This window comes from Phocoena phocoena, chromosome 3 (genome assembly GCF_963924675.1).
Source record: "Phocoena phocoena chromosome 3, mPhoPho1.1, whole genome shotgun sequence".
NCBI classification, from domain to species: Eukaryota; Metazoa; Chordata; class Mammalia; order Artiodactyla; family Phocoenidae; genus Phocoena; species Phocoena phocoena.
Window position 1 is genome coordinate 128,248,564 of NC_089221.1, and position 15,435 is coordinate 128,263,998.

At 46.9% G+C, this 15,435-nt stretch overlaps 1 protein-coding gene across 1 annotated transcript in view; it reads right to left on the reverse strand.

Annotated features, from left to right (window-relative positions):
• Positions 1-15,435, reverse strand: part of FAT2 (FAT atypical cadherin 2) — a 66,690-nt gene that overhangs the window by 15,107 nt on the left and 36,148 nt on the right. Inside the window, 6 exon segments of the mRNA XM_065874320.1 lie at positions 2,762-2,907; positions 5,862-6,672; positions 10,497-10,694; positions 12,327-12,470; positions 13,066-13,203; positions 14,151-14,365. Coding sequence (XP_065730392.1) covers positions 2,762-2,907; positions 5,862-6,672; positions 10,497-10,694; positions 12,327-12,470; positions 13,066-13,203; positions 14,151-14,365 — 1,652 coding nt within the window.

Genomic DNA, 15,435 nt, shown 5'->3' on the forward strand with positions numbered 1-15,435 from the left:
AATCCAGCAATCCCACTACTGGGCATATACCCTGAGAAAACCATAATTCAAAGAGTCATGTACCGCAATGTTCATTGCAGCTGTGTTTACAATAGCCAGGACATGGAAGCAACCCAAGTGTCCATCGACAGATGAATGGATAAAGAAGATGTGGCACAAATATACAATGGAATATTAGCCATAAAAAGAAACTAAATTGAGTTATTTGTAGTGAGGTGGATGGACCTAGAGACTGTCATACAGAGTGAAGAAAGTCAGAAAGAGAAAAACAAAGACCGTATGCTAATACATATATATGGAATCTAAAGAAAAATAAATGGTTCTGGAGAACCTAAGGGCAGGACAGGAATAAAGACGCAGATGTGGAGAATGGACTTGAAGACAAAGGGAGGGGGAAGGGTAAGCTGGGATGAAGTGAGAGAGTGGCATGGACATATATACACTACCAAATGTAAAATAGATAGCTAGTGGGAAGCAGCTGCATAGCACAAGGAGATCAGCTCTGTGCTTTGTGTCCATCTAGAGGGCAGGGATAGGGAGGGTGGGAGGCAGATGGAAGAGGGAGGAGATATGGGGATGTATGTATACGTATAGCTTATTCACTTTGTCATACAGCAGAAACTAACACACCATTGTAAAACAGTTTAACTCCAATAAAGATGTTACAAAAAAAAAAAGACTGTACCAAATGTGTCATCCTTTTGTATAAAACTGCACTATGTCATCAGTATCATTACTATTTAAAAAATGAACACAATTACTTGAGTGCTTGCTTTGCTTTAGGCACTGTGCCAAAAGCTTTCCTTGAATCATTATGTAATCCTCACGGAGTACAGAGCAATGGGTAAGAGCTCGGGTGCTGGAGCAGGTTGGACTGGCCCAGACCCCACCATTTACTCCCTGTGCGGTCATAAGCAAATTACTTAATCCCACCAAGCCTCAGTTTCTTCATCTATAGGACGAGGATGATGACAGTCACCAACTTACAAGGCTCTTTCGAGGACTAAATTCTACAACACAGGCAATAAGGTGTCTGGCACAACAAGGGCTCAGTACTTTCTTATGACGACTCTACAAGGATGAGTCCCATTTTCATAGATGAGTAAATCGAGATGTAGTGAGATTGAGGCTCTGGCCCAAAGGACGGAGTGCCTGAGCAGGGATTCGAAAATGGGAGCTCAGCCATGCACATGTGCTGGTCACAGGAGCCTGACATGAACAACTGGCTCTCTTCAGTATATTTCCCTATAGCATTTTAATTTATTACAATAAGTATCTGTCATTTTTATTAAAAAAAAAACCCATAAACCTATTTTCAGAATTTAGAATAATATAGCAGGAAAGGAAAAATATAAAGAAGACTGTCCATGAAAATCATGACCTCCAGGCTTATGATTTATTTGAGAGCTTTAAAAGCACGAAAGGACTGTGACTGTAGAAGAGAAATATTCTGCAGGCTGCCTCTCCTGCACACCACCCTGCTCTCTGAGCAGCTGACCTCTGCGAAGTTGCTGCTGCAGGGTTCTGCGTTGCAGGTGGACAGGTACACAAGGGTAGTGGTGGACAGTAGTGGTTACTGTGCCCCTCATTCTTCTTTTCCTTTTGGGACACTCTGCCTCCTTCTCAACTGAGTCTGTGTTGTTCTGGAAAGGCTGGCCCCTCTCCCTGGCAGCTTTGGGGATAGTCACATGACTCAGACCTGCCAATCAAGGTCTGAGGTGGGGCTTTTACCGCTGTTGGAAAGAGATGCTCCCTTTCTGCTGGGCTGGCTTGGTGGCAGAATGAAAGCCTGGGCTGCTGGGGCCACCTTTGCCATTACTTGGGGGGATATTTGTGGTCTTCTGAACAAAAGCACATCTGACAGCAGGAAGGAAAAGGATCCTGTTGATATACTTTGAACACCTGGATCTACCCAAGCCTGAGGTCAACCCTTGGACTCTTCCATTACATGAGCCAATAGAATTCTCTCTTTTGTTTAAAGAATAATAATAATAAAATTGCAACTTCCCACATTCCTGATCCCCCTTAACCATTTTTTTTTCTTTTAACCCAAAGCATTTATCACATTTGGACAAACTCTATAATGTTCTGGTTTATTGTCAGTCTCCCACCATAGGATGAAAGCTCTAGGAGGGGTTTTTGTCTTTTTCACTGATGAGACCCAAGCACCTGGAAGAGTGCCTGTTGCATAGTAGATGCTCCACAAGTATTTGTTGAATGGATTAAATTCTAACTAGCTGCCAAAGTCTGCTTTCTCTTTGTCAAAATGGGAGATGGACACCTGTGATAGAGATGTTAAAATCGGGCAGGTACTCTGAGACTTTCTACAAGACATAATCAGAAGGACTAAAAGACCCCTGAAAGGAAATTCATTTTCCTCCACGTGGATTCCACGTACCTTAATGTACCCCAGCCTTCCACCCATCTTGGAAAACACTGGTCTATTACTCAGCAAAAAATGATAAAAGCATCAACCAGGTCTAGGTGGCCTTACCCATCTCTCTTTCTATCTTCAAAGGCTCTCTGTCATCCCACAGAACGCCTGACCTCTGTTGTCCTTGGACATGTATTGCCAGGTGGGATGGCTTTGGCTCTCATGGCTGGCAAGTCTCGTGTTCTACCTAAGAGTCACACCCAGTATCCCTGAAAACCATGCAGGGGTTTCTTTGCAGAAGTGACCCTTCTTGGCCACCCCCCATGCCGCCCCACCTCCCCAGCCTGGCACGCCCACAGGAAATCTCTCAGGCTGGCAGTGCCTTACCTTCAGGGAGAGACGCACTGTCTTATTGCTGAACAGGAGGATGGCCTGTGACTGGAGTGTGTTCAGGCGGAAACGAATGTGCCCATTCTGAGCCTCTGGGAGACTGTACCGCCCGAAGCTCTGACCACTGAACCTCGCGGCAGTACCTGTGAAAGCAACCAGAGGCACTGTCACCTCCACACAAAGTGGTCCCCACGGAGCCCTGGAACTGACTTTGTCTCATTCAGCCCTTGGGTGGCAAGCACTTGCTTCCATTTTACAGATGAAATTTACAGAGGCTGTGGGGTTACTTGTCCAGGGTCACACAGTTAGACAGGGGCCATCACCCTGCACACCTTCCTCTGGCCCCAGGGACCCTCGCCTTGGGTCCTGACCTGGATCAGAAACTATGAACTCAAACCGTTAAGAAAGCAAGAATCAAGCCAGAAAGGTCATCAGCCAAGTGTGCACAAGTCAAAACTTCTATCCTCCATATTTTCCATGTGATCTCTGACATCACTTGGGGAAGAAGGAGGTTGAGTTGGAGAGGATTTTGCATATGTGTGTGATTTCAGGGACACCACGAGGGCTTTTGCCTCAAGACGTCTTCTTCATCATCAGGAGTGTAATCATTTGGGTAAGCACTTCCCACACGAAATGCTGCTGAGAAGTCGAGAGACTTCTGTGGCAAAGGAAGAAGGTAGTGATAAATTGTGTGGCCAGAACTTCCATATGCTCCATCCTCCGTAGCAATTGCTAATGCAGAATTGCACAGTGAGGAGTCTGAGACTTCACCTAAACTTGAGTTTTTCAAGCTTATTTGAACATGGGACCCTCTAGTGTGGACTTTGTACCCTTAGCCCTTGGAAATAGCATTCTGTGGAAACTCCTTTGGGACATGCTGTGTTATATTAAGCCATGCCCACCCCAGATTTTTTTTTTTTTTTAAATCCACCCTCCTCAGAAGTGAGTTCAGTTATTAAATCCCTACAACCTCAGTGTGAATAAGCTTATCAGTTGTCAGGAGAAGGGATGAGCAGTACAGGCTCCAGATTCCTAGGGAAGAGGATTGTCGAAGAGAGGGAACACAGGCCAAAAGGAGGAGAAAGAACCAGAAAGTGAGGCCCGTGGGATTACAAGATGCTAAGATGCTGTCATACCGTACGTCTAAAACACTCTGATGCTGGCAATTCCATTCCGGTAGGTCATTGTTGGATGGGATATTGCAGATGATCTAGATCAAGAATCCCCAAACCTGGCTGAGTGTCAGCATTAGCTGAAGACTCTTTTAAAATACAGAATGCTAGGCTCTACCCTTAGTGAGTAAGATTCTGCAGTTCTGGTGGCACTTGGGTATCTGTATTTTTAAAATCTCCCCATGATGGGTGTAGCAACTGGAAGAGAGCCCAAGGGAGGTTTCTGAGATGCTGATCGTATTCTGGTCCTTGATCTAGGTGATTACCTTGATCGAGGCTCGTTACACCGGTGTATTTGATTTGTGAACACTTTTTGAGCTGTACACTTATGATACATGGATCTTTCTGTGTGTCCTGTTTCACTAAAATGTTCAAACAAACAAACAGAAACCAAACTTCTTTCCAAGTGGTTCTGGTGTTAGGTGAGCCAGCCTACCTAGTGTTTCTCAAAGTGCAGCCCTTGGCCCACCTGCTTCAGAAATGCTTGAGGTGCTGGCTAAAAAGGCCAATTCCAGGCGTCACCCAAGACCTTCTAAATAAAAAACTCCGCAGGTGACAGCCAGGAGCAGGTCACTTTATAAACATGCTCCCCAGGTGGTTTTGCATAACCTTGAATTTTAGAACCTCTGCTATCTGATGCCAGGGGGTCAGGAGAGAACCTTCAGCCATCACAGCTTTCCCTGCAGCTGACTCCAGGGTAAGAGACACAAGAAGGGAACACCTGCCGCCCCAGCCCACCCCATACCCCTAGAGTAGCTCACCTAGCCTAAATCCAGAGGGCCCTGGAGAAAGTCCACAGATATTCCTAGAATTTCCCTAATGCAAGCTGGATGGACCCCTAGGCCAGGCCAGGCAGGGGGCAAGGGGGCGGGGCTGATGTCATTCCCCTTTTGCAAATGCACCTGAGCTGATCCAGGGCATTGGTCCTAATGCCAGGGGCACTGGGGTAAGTCCTGTCAGAACACCAAGTTCCTAAAGAGTTTGGCGAAGAGCTCAGGCTTTAGAGTGGGACACAGGTATTTGAATAACCAGCCTTTCACTGGAGGCTGTACAGTTTCAAGCAAACCAATACAATCCCCATACCTGAGCTAGCAGGAGCTAATGATCCTGCTTCCTAAGGTGGTGGTGATGAGTTTAGGTAACATACACACAGAGACCGGCACATAGCAGAGTCCTTATAGCAACAACTACCACCATGTGAATGGCAGCCGCCACTGATGGGGTGCTTAGTATGAGACAGCTTAGGGGTTAAAATGCTTTCATATCCATTAAGCAATTTACTCCCCAAACCAACTCAAGGAGGCAGATGATACTATCTTCATTATTTCAAAGATGAGGAAAAAGCTCAGAGAGTTTTAGTAATCCACCCAAAGTTACACAGCTCGTAAATGACAGAGCTGGGGTTTGAACCTGAGCTGTTTAGTCTAAACGTTGAGGTTAAAACTATCAGGCTATAGTAATAATAGTAGTAGCGCTAGTAACTTGGGTTAATTGACCACCTTCTGTAGGTCAGGCACTTTTCTAAGCAAGCACTTGGTATTTAATTCTCATTTAATCCCTACAACAGTGCAAAGGCACAGAGAGGTTAAATAATTTTCTTAAGGTCACCTGGCTAGCTAGTGGCATAGCTGGGATTTGAACCCAGGCAACTTGATGCCAGAGTCTATGCTTTCAGCTGTGTTGCTGAACTGCCTCTTGAATTCTTACCATTATTTTCAAAGTTCCAAAAAGTGACCAGAACTAGGGTGCTATTCCATGACTAGATTTTGTGAGGCCGCACCTGTCTTGTGGTGGTCCCTGGTCTTTAACCCTGTTAAAATGTCCCTCTGACTACCCCAGAGAGCCCCCTGCTGGGATCTCCATCCCTGGAGTCAGTCTGGCTGGGCCATCAGCACTGGTTGTCCTGGGGAAGTCCCATTTCTCACCGTTACAGGAGCATTTCCTCTCCAGGTGGTGCCGCGGGGTCAGGATGCTGAGCCTGGCTGTGCTGTACGTGGGCCCAACCCTGGGGTCCAGGTGCACGGTCTCTTGGCAGATTTGTCCCTGGCAGGCTGGCCCCTGGCAGGGCACCACAGCCATGGCTGACCTCATCTGAATTCCCACCAAGTGTTCCATCTCCTTGGCTGAGTGAGTGATGTTGGATGCCAGCTCCTGGAGCTTGGAGAAGGTCCCCGAATGCCCCTCAAAGACCAGGAGCACGTCCACCCCAGCCATGGCCTCTGCAGGCTGCAGGCTGGCCAGGTGGATGTTGGCTCGTTTGATGTCCAGCCTGTTGCTGAGGAACCTCTGCAGGTTCCTCCAGTGGTCACTCACCAGCTCCTCCGGGGTGAGCTGGTGGAAGCGCATCCACACGGTCTGCTGCAGAGCCTCCCGCCCCACATGCCACACGTGGACATGGACCCCGGCAGTGGTGGAGAAGGTCCCATCGCTGACCATGACGTTGAACATGTAGCGGCCCCGAGGCAGCCCCTGGGCAGCGATGATCTTGCCATCAGACGTGCCCACTGTGAAGTGCCTGCCCAGGCTCTCCTCTCCTGCCAGGCTGTAGGTCAGCGTGTCCTGTGGGTCTCGGTCTGTGGCGTGGATTTTGCCCACCATGCCGCCCTGGAACTCCTCCTCCCCGATGGTGATGAAGATCTCCAGTGGGAGGGCGGAGGGTGGGTAGTGGCTCTGCTCCCTGACGTGGACGCTGACCAACGTGGAAGATGAGAGGGGCGGGGTGCCGCTGTCTGACACCTGTGGGTGAAGCGGGCACCGAATTACCATAGGACTGGGGCTGTCGGGGCCTCCCCGGGGAGCCACGTCCCTCTGCTCCAGGGCAGGCTCAGCGTGTTGTTGCATTTGAAAAGGAAAATCGTAACTCCAAAAGCACTGAGGGCTCTGTGGAGGGAGTTACATCCCACATCACTGGTGTGGGTGGTAAAACTTAACTCCACCTTCCATCTGACACTTCTCTGAGCCCGTCCTAAGCCTCTCCAGCCACACGTGGCCTCCTACCTCTTGAGCTTCTCTCATTCTGTCTCTTTCCTTAGGAGGGTCATCAAAGGTCTCCTAGTGATTCTAGGGTACACCCTTCATGGCCCCTGTCAGCCTAAGGAGGTTCTCTTACACCTCTTTACTATGTGACTGGGGTCGGGGTTGGGATGGGCATGTCTTCTTCAGCTCAGCCAACAAATATTTATTGAGTGCCTTGTATGGGCCAGGCCGTCTGCTATGATCAGAAGAAAAGAGAGGTGAGGAGAAGAGGTGACAGACAGGGAACAGCAAGCGTCAGGCCCTCTGGTGGGAAAGAATGCTCAACACAGCAGGAAGGGACCACTGCTGCTGGAGGAGCGGGCAGGGCTGAGGGCAAGAGGTGAGCAGAGAGGGAAGCCCAGGCTGTCGCTGATGGGCTGAGGAGCACGAGGTTGGATTTAAGGCAGGCCCGAAAAGCCACTGCAGGTTTGAAGCAACGTGACCTCACTTAAGCAAGGAAAGATTGTAAATTAGAAATGCCTTTCCCTTGCACATTTCACCAAACATCTCTGCAACTTTCTGTCTGGACTTAGCAAGGAGGAAGCTTTCCTTCCTCTCCTGATAAAGTAATGTTATCACTTTCTCAGCTGTCAGCAGGGTCTTCACGGTTTTCCCTACGGTAATATCTTGTTCATGTGGATTCGCTTTGAGTGCGGGAGAAAGGTGCAATATTACACCTACTGCTGGGAGTTGTGCATAACACTGATGAGATATAAATAGCAACAGTAATAATTAACATTACTACTAAGAATAATATATAACTAATACTAACTGAGTACAAACTGTGTGCCAGTCACTTTTGAATGCTTTAAATGCATGATCGTAGTTTATCTTTCTTATGAGGTAAGTACCCTGAAGTGTCCTATTTTACAAAAGATATAACTGAGTCTCAGAGAGGTCAAGTGACGTGCCCAAGGTCATACAGCAGGTAAGGCCAGAGCAGAATCTGAACTTCTTCTTGTGTTCATAGCCTGTTTCTTTGCTGGCCTATAGTGCCTCCCAGTGAACGGAAGCAGAAATACAGGACAAATGCAAGAGAGAGTGATGATGCCAATAGTTACTGAGTGATTGTCTGGGCCAGTATACCGAGGTCAGGAAGCTGTTGCCTCCCTAGATATTCACACCCATGTCCTTGGCTTTGAGGACCCTCTACATTAGCCCACGCCTGTCCTCTGAGCTGCAGACTCCCATTCCCAGCTGCCTATTGGACACCTCTACTTAGATATTTTATGGACACCTGAAAGGAACATAGGCTAAGCAGAGCCCTCATTTTACCCCATAAACCTGTCCCTCCCCCACCCCAAGTCTTTCCAGTCTCATAGATGGCCCTATCATCCAGACTTTACTGGAGCCAGGAACCTGGGAGTGGTCGTGATTCTTCTCTTTTCTCTCTCTCTTCGTATCCAATCCACCACCGACTCCCATTTATTTCCAATCAAAACCTGTCGCAGATGTGTCCATTTGTTCATCTTCACCATCACCTCAAGGTCTCAGCACCACTACCTCCAGCTTAGATGAATTCTCATTGGTCTCCCTCAACCACTCCTGCCCCCTGCAACTGACTTTCTCTAGAGCTTCAAAAACAAGCCTCCTGAGACACAAGAAGGGTCGCTTCTCTCTTTGAAACCCTTCCATCACTTCTAATTGCACTTTGATTAGAATCTAAAAGTATTATCAAGGCTTATCATTAGGATGACTCTACTTCCTGGTGAGCCCAGGACAGTCTTGATTTTCACCTTTGTGGATCACTTATCACCAATTAACTATTTTTAGTGCCTCGCTCACTCTCAAGAACATCACAGTTTGGGCCTCAAATAACACGGTCATGCAAGCCATGAGACCTGCATGATCCACCCAACCCATCTCTTCAACTTCATTCCCACCGATGCTCACCATGCGCTGACCACATGGCAACACCTCAGGTCACTTCAAGCTCTTTCCCGCCCTGGCACTTGGTCTCATCTTGCTCTTCCTGCCTGTGATACTCTCCTGCCCACTTTCCACATGGGCAGCTCCTCAGATCTCAGCTCAAATGCCCCCTCCTCACAAGGACAGCCACCCTCTGAAAGTGTCTCTCTCTGCCTTATGAGCCTCCTGTCACTTTCTTCATCTGTTTATTGCTTATCTCCATAATTAGAATCAAAAGCCCATGGGGATGGGGATCATCCCCTTCTTTCCCCTGCTATGTTACTAGCAGGTAGCATGCCATATGATAAATACTCATAAATGTTAAGTATATGATAGGTACTCATAAATAAATGTTTGTTGAACGATGAATGGCTGGCTGGCTGGTTGGCTGGCTGAATGGATGACTACATCATTGTGAGCCCAGAGAAGTTCACAGAATAGTAGGATCCACTAGATTTGAGATTTAGGAAAGGGATTTGGGGGAATGAAATGAGGGAGAAATGTTTGATCACCATCTTGGCCACTTTTCCTTGGGCAGTTCTCATACAACCCATATAATATCACTATAATCCTCTCCATGTATGTATATGTTCTCTCATTTGACCCCTGCACTGAAACTGTGGGTAATCGTGGAGTAGTGGATCCATGGATTAGTCAAATTCATTTCACCTGCCTTCACTAAACAAGGTCATTTAAAGACTTGCACCTGCACATATCTTAAACAATGTGATGTTTTCCAGAGTTATTTTCCAGGACTTGGAGTCAACCGTGACTAGTTGGAGTTGAGCTGGTTAAGACTGGGTAGGACCGCCGACCCTTTAACTGGGCATGCCCAAGGGTCTGCTTGGTGACTTTGATGTCAGAGGGCAGAAAACCCTCAGATAGTGCTAACTGCCTCCATTTTTGAACGTGCAGAGACCTGTAGCTTAGTTACACCTGCGGCAGAACTATGATTACTGCACCTTTTTCCTGTCACCTTTCCCCATGCTCCCCATGCGTCAGACTGCCCTGCTCCTTTATTTTTTATTCCATAAATGCCCCAAGCCCCTTGCCTTTTGGGAGGCGGTTCTGAGACTTGTTCTCCTATCTCCTTGCTTGGCTGCCTTGCTAATAAACCCTCTCTTTACTGCAGACTTCGGCATCTCAGCATTTCAGTTTGCTGCGTGGTTGGACAAACTGAACCTGGTTCGATAACAGCACCCATTCTCTGAGGTACGTCTTTAAAAAGACTTGAGGTTCAGAGAGCTGTCCTGGCCAAACTCAAGGAGTTAGAGCCAGGGTGCGGGAGTTTTTGTTCTGTCTGGGAGCAGGGGAGGAATTAAGAGCTTGGAGTCAGAATGCTTGGGTTTGAAGCAGCCCAGCTCTACCACTTATTAGTAGCATTACTTTCAGCCAGTAACTTAACCTCTGGGTACCTCAGTTACCACATTTGGAAACTGGGGGTAATAACCGTACTCACTGTAAAGCATGTTGTGGGGATTTAATGCAGTGATGCCCGTGAAGCACTTAGGCCAGTGCCTGGCACAAAGGAAGAGTTCTGTATATTGTTTTTTCTAATAAGAGAAGCACTGGTGGTACTTTTGTCAGCACATTTTCTGTCCCCATGGTCACCACCAGTGGCCCAGCACAGCTCTCACCTCGATCTGAAGCTGATACCATTCCTGGACTCTCTTGCTCAGGCCTGCAGTGGTCACCAGCCATCCGTCCGGGGTCACTCGGAAGGCAGAGCCATCGTTCCCCTTGGTGATTTGAAATGAGTAGGGGGGACCATTCTCTGGGGAGTCTGGGTCACTCAGGATCAGTTGCAGGACTTTGCTGCCGATGGGGGAGTTTTCCTGAGACCAAGAGAGACAGGAAATCAAAGAGCAAAATGAGTCCCAGTCCTTTCTTTCACATCCTTCCGGGTCCCCTTCTCTGGGATGAGTCCTCAGCACTCTGACTGCTCCCAGGTCATGTCTGCATCTTGAGATGTCATTCATTCATTCTGCCCATCTGTGAATTAGTTGTTGACTTTTGAACTTCCTGAGGGCAGTGCTGGTTTTTCGAAACAAAGCCCATTGGGGCTGGAAGGGTCTTTAGAGTCCCTTTATCCTATAGAGGTGACTTGCCGAAGTCACATAGCTGATGACTCATGTATATAAATTAGTGCCTGGGGTCCATGTGGGAATTTTGTGATTCATAGGGTCCATTGAAAACCTATAAATGGTTTTCTGATTAGAGGACCAATGAGAAAATTCAAAGATGATTAGGAATTAACAGAGAAAAATGGATCCCCTGGATATTGTTCCAGTCATTGTTCTATAACACGGGAATTCAGTATGCTGTAACACAGTGGTTGTTAACTCTCTTCTTTAGCATCCAAACCTTATCTACAAACAGTATCTTATGAGCAGAAACTGGTACTTGCCTATCCAACAGGCATTCTTTCCTTCCTTTCTTACAAAACCCGACTTTTGTTCAGGCGTTGGGTGGCAATATCCTCAGCAAAGATATACCCCTCCTAAGAGGAGATGGACTGTGACTGGTTTAAGTCAGTTACAATAATCTGAGTCCCTGTGCCAGTTTTTGGATTTAAGGGCGATCATGTAATCCATTTCTGATCATTGGAGGAGTCTACCAGGTGGGGGTTCTGAAAAGTCTTCTTCTTTGATAAAAACAGATTCTGCAAAAGAAGTCCCCATCTGTTTGCCTTTGAAGATGGTTTAGCAAGGATGTGATGCTGGAGCTGCAGCAGCCATTTTGTTACCATGAGGGAGAAGGTACAGGAATTTTGAAGAAGGTAACCCAAAGTTGTGATATCAGTTTCCTGCTGAAATAACCAATTCTGGAATAGAATTTCCCACGAGCAGACCTTTTGTTATGTGAAATAATAAGGTCTTATTATTTAATAAGCTTTTAGTCAGGTGATCTGTTATTTGCAGCCAAAGCATCCTAACTCATACTCATGATACAAAACAGGTGAAAGTGGGGTGATGCTGGTTGATGCATAGTGCGACACAGAACTCTGTCCTCTTACCTACTTCCTCACCTCCCTCACCCCTTGTGGTCACAGTTCCCCACGGAATCTTAAGACTCTCTCCAAATCCCATTCACAAACCATTAGTATGGTGGAAATAGCTTGGGATCTGGAAGATCTTCTGGGTTCAAATCCCAAATTTGCCACATTTTGACTGTGGCACATTTCTATACCTCCATTTTAAAAAATCTATAAAATGGGTACTGTCTACTTCCATATGGCTGTGTGAGTCCCCCATGAGATCATGGATGTGGGTGTGCCTAGTGCAGTGCCTGATAATTTTTAATTGTGTAATCCATAATCCCCTTCAGCAGACCGTGTTGCCATTAGGGATAGCAATGCAAGGTCACAGTCACTGTTTGGGTGGACTGGTATCAGTGGTGAGTGCCCTCCACTAGGAGGGATATGAAGGGAAGGTGGATTCAGGATGCTTTGGGAAGCTTGAGCATACCTGGATGGAAGTGCTGTAGTTGAGCTGGAAGAATCTTGGTGGGTTGTCATTGACATCAGCCACTTGGATAGCAATGTCTGTGTCCTCATGCAGTGGGGGCTTCCCACTGTCTGTGGCTCGGAGCCTCAGGGAGTAGCTAGAAATCTACAGCAAGATGCCCAGGGGAGAGTTAGCAACAAGACCACTCAGTTCTGCCCCCTGATTCATGACTAATGCTTTTAGAAAAATAAGGTGGAGACACTCCCCTATGCCTGCCCTCGTTACTCTCCCATAGCCTTTTAGGGCTCAGGTTCTAGAGTCAGGCAGAAGTAGGTTTGACTTCCAGTTTAACCATTTACTAGATGTGAGACCTTGGGAAAGTGACTAAGGTTATGTGAGGACGGTATTAGGACCTACCTCCTAGGATTACTTTAAGGACCAAATGGCGTAATGTATGTACATCACTTAGCAAAGTTCCTGGCACAGAGCGGGTGCTCAATAAGTGATAACTTGTAATGATCTAATGATCCCTGGTTAATAGTGAGAAGCTGGCCTGAGCTCTTTCAGGAAGGTTAAAGTTTACTCAGCCCCTCTCCTGCTGAGGTCAGGGGGACCCACAGAGAAAAGGAGTGGGAGACCCTGAGGGCAGGTCTAGAGAAGTGTCAGGATGGGGTGTTGAACACAGTTCACCCTCTGGACCTGCAGCAGGGCTGTATTCTGCTCTGATGAGCTCAGATTGGGCCCCTCCCACATGATTTACCTGTTCCCAATCCAGGGCCTTGGCCACCTGTAGCTCCCCTTTCTTTGGGTGGATAGCAAAGTGCCCAAGCTCGTTCCCTCCTATGAGGCTGTAGGTGATGGCACTATTTAGGGGTCCATCTTCGTCAGTCGCTGACACCTGCAATAGAGGCGGGTGACAGTTGTGATTGGGGAGGCAAGAAGGAACAGAAAGGAATCTTGGCCCCTGGGAGTGTAGGGGGCACAGATATGTCCCGGCCCCATAGACTGCCCTTGGGCTGGAAATCCCTGGACCATAGTCATCCTTGCCAAGGGAATCTCCTCATACGTCCTAGTATGGATGTCAGCGTGCATGGTTCATTCGTTTATCTATCCATTCATTCATTCATTCATTCACTCATTCACTCATAACTGACAGGATGCTAGGGTCCTGTGCTAGGAGTTGAGGAATGTGCCAAAATGAATAAGCCCTCAGGAAGCTTAATGTCTAATTTTATGGACAAGTCTAATTTGGGGCAAAGTATGATCAACTTTATGGTGATAAATTTCACCTGGAGAGATTAGAAGAGGATTCATGAAGCCCTGAAGGCTTCTGGGAGTGGAGCCAGCATTCCAGGCAGAAGAAACAATGTGAGCCCAGAGGTATGAAAGTACAGAGGATGTTTGGGGAATGGTACCTCTTCCTGTGTGGTTGGAGCATAGGGTGCATATCAGGGGGTGGAAGGAGACGAGAACCTCGAATGTGGACATACAGCGTTTGGTTTCACTCCATGAAGTGAGGAACAATTACATGTTTAAATGCAAAAAGGTGTTGTGTGGTGTCCCCTCTCTTCCTCCCCTCCCATGCTGACACTCAGTGTCCCTCTGGCCATCGTCTGGGACCTCTCCCATGCCCCATTCTTTCAGTACCTGATCTAGAGCTTATCAAACGTGGCTCTGAGAAATTTTATCATGAGAGAGTTTGGTTGAGTGGCTACAAGTCAGAGTCAAGTCTGTCGTGTATTAATTGATAAAATAATCCATGTTCATAGATGACTGGGGGAGGGGGAGATACAAACCCACCCCAGAGTCCATGCCCCTCACAAGGGCAAAATTGCAGATCCTTACTGTGAGCACAGCATCACCCACGATGGCATTCTCTAAGACCCTCGTGCTGTACAGATCCTGGGAGAATCTGGGCCGGTGTTCGTTGACATCAGTGATATTGACCACGATTGTGGTCATGTCACTGAGGGAGGAGGAGCCCTTCCGGCTGCACTCGATGGATAGGAAGTACTTGGGGCTTGTCTCAAAGTCCAGGCTTTTATTGACGTACAGGATCCCTGAGGAAACAAGAGGTGATGGGAGCATTGAGGCAGTTGGGACCACAAAGGCAGAGTACTGAGGGGGTCTTGAGCCAAACCCCAGGAGAAGCAGCTCAACTGGGTTGGGAGAGACAGACCTCCTGCATCATCTCCTCCATCATCTCACCTCCCTCGTCATTTTCTCTCTCCCATAGCCTCCCCCTTCCCCTCCATCTCCTCTCATTTTCCTTATTACCATTCTCAACAGCAGCGTTTCCCTCATTTATTTCTGTATTATTTCATTGAAATCTCATTTAATTCTATAATACTGACTCTATCTCATGTAGATCTGTAATAACCCTGTAGAGCAGGAACAAGTGTGATTTCCATTTTCTAGGTAAGTCAGCTGACGCTCCTAACATCTACGTGACTTGCCGCAGCTCAGTCACCTAGTAAATGACAGAACTTAGATTATAGAGTTTTATAATACCCAAAGCTGTGTAACAAATTATTAGAGCAGAGATTTATTATTCTGAACACTGGAAAATAAAAGAACAAGGATTTATCCTGCCATTCCTGGATAACTGAATAGTTAATGGTAGAACGCTCTTCTTTATAAAATAATTCCAGTTAGTAAATGAATGAGGAATGATAAGGTTAGAAAAAATCACCATTTTGCAGCCCCTAATGAAATAATATATCTGGGAAATAATCATTAAAGGCTGTTAAAACCATTAGAAAAAGAGCTGGATGGATCAGGCTGACAACCCCCGAACCCACCATCAATCTTGACCTCAGCAAAAAGAACCAGTCAGCCATTATGTGCCTCCTCATGTGGTGCAAAGGAGAGCCCAGCATCATCTGTGAAGCTTTGTTGGCAAAAAAATTGAGCTTGAACCGCATCAAGGTCTTTGATCCACATGTCATTTATAATAAATATAGGGGCTAGAGAGATATGTTATATGACACCATAAAGATACAACTAGCCAATCTAAAATTATTTTTAAAATCCTGCCTCACACACGACCCCAATATTTCATTAAATAAATGGCAGCAGGAAATAAAGAGGGAGAGGAAAACGTTAGAGGTTAAAAGATGCTTAAGACACT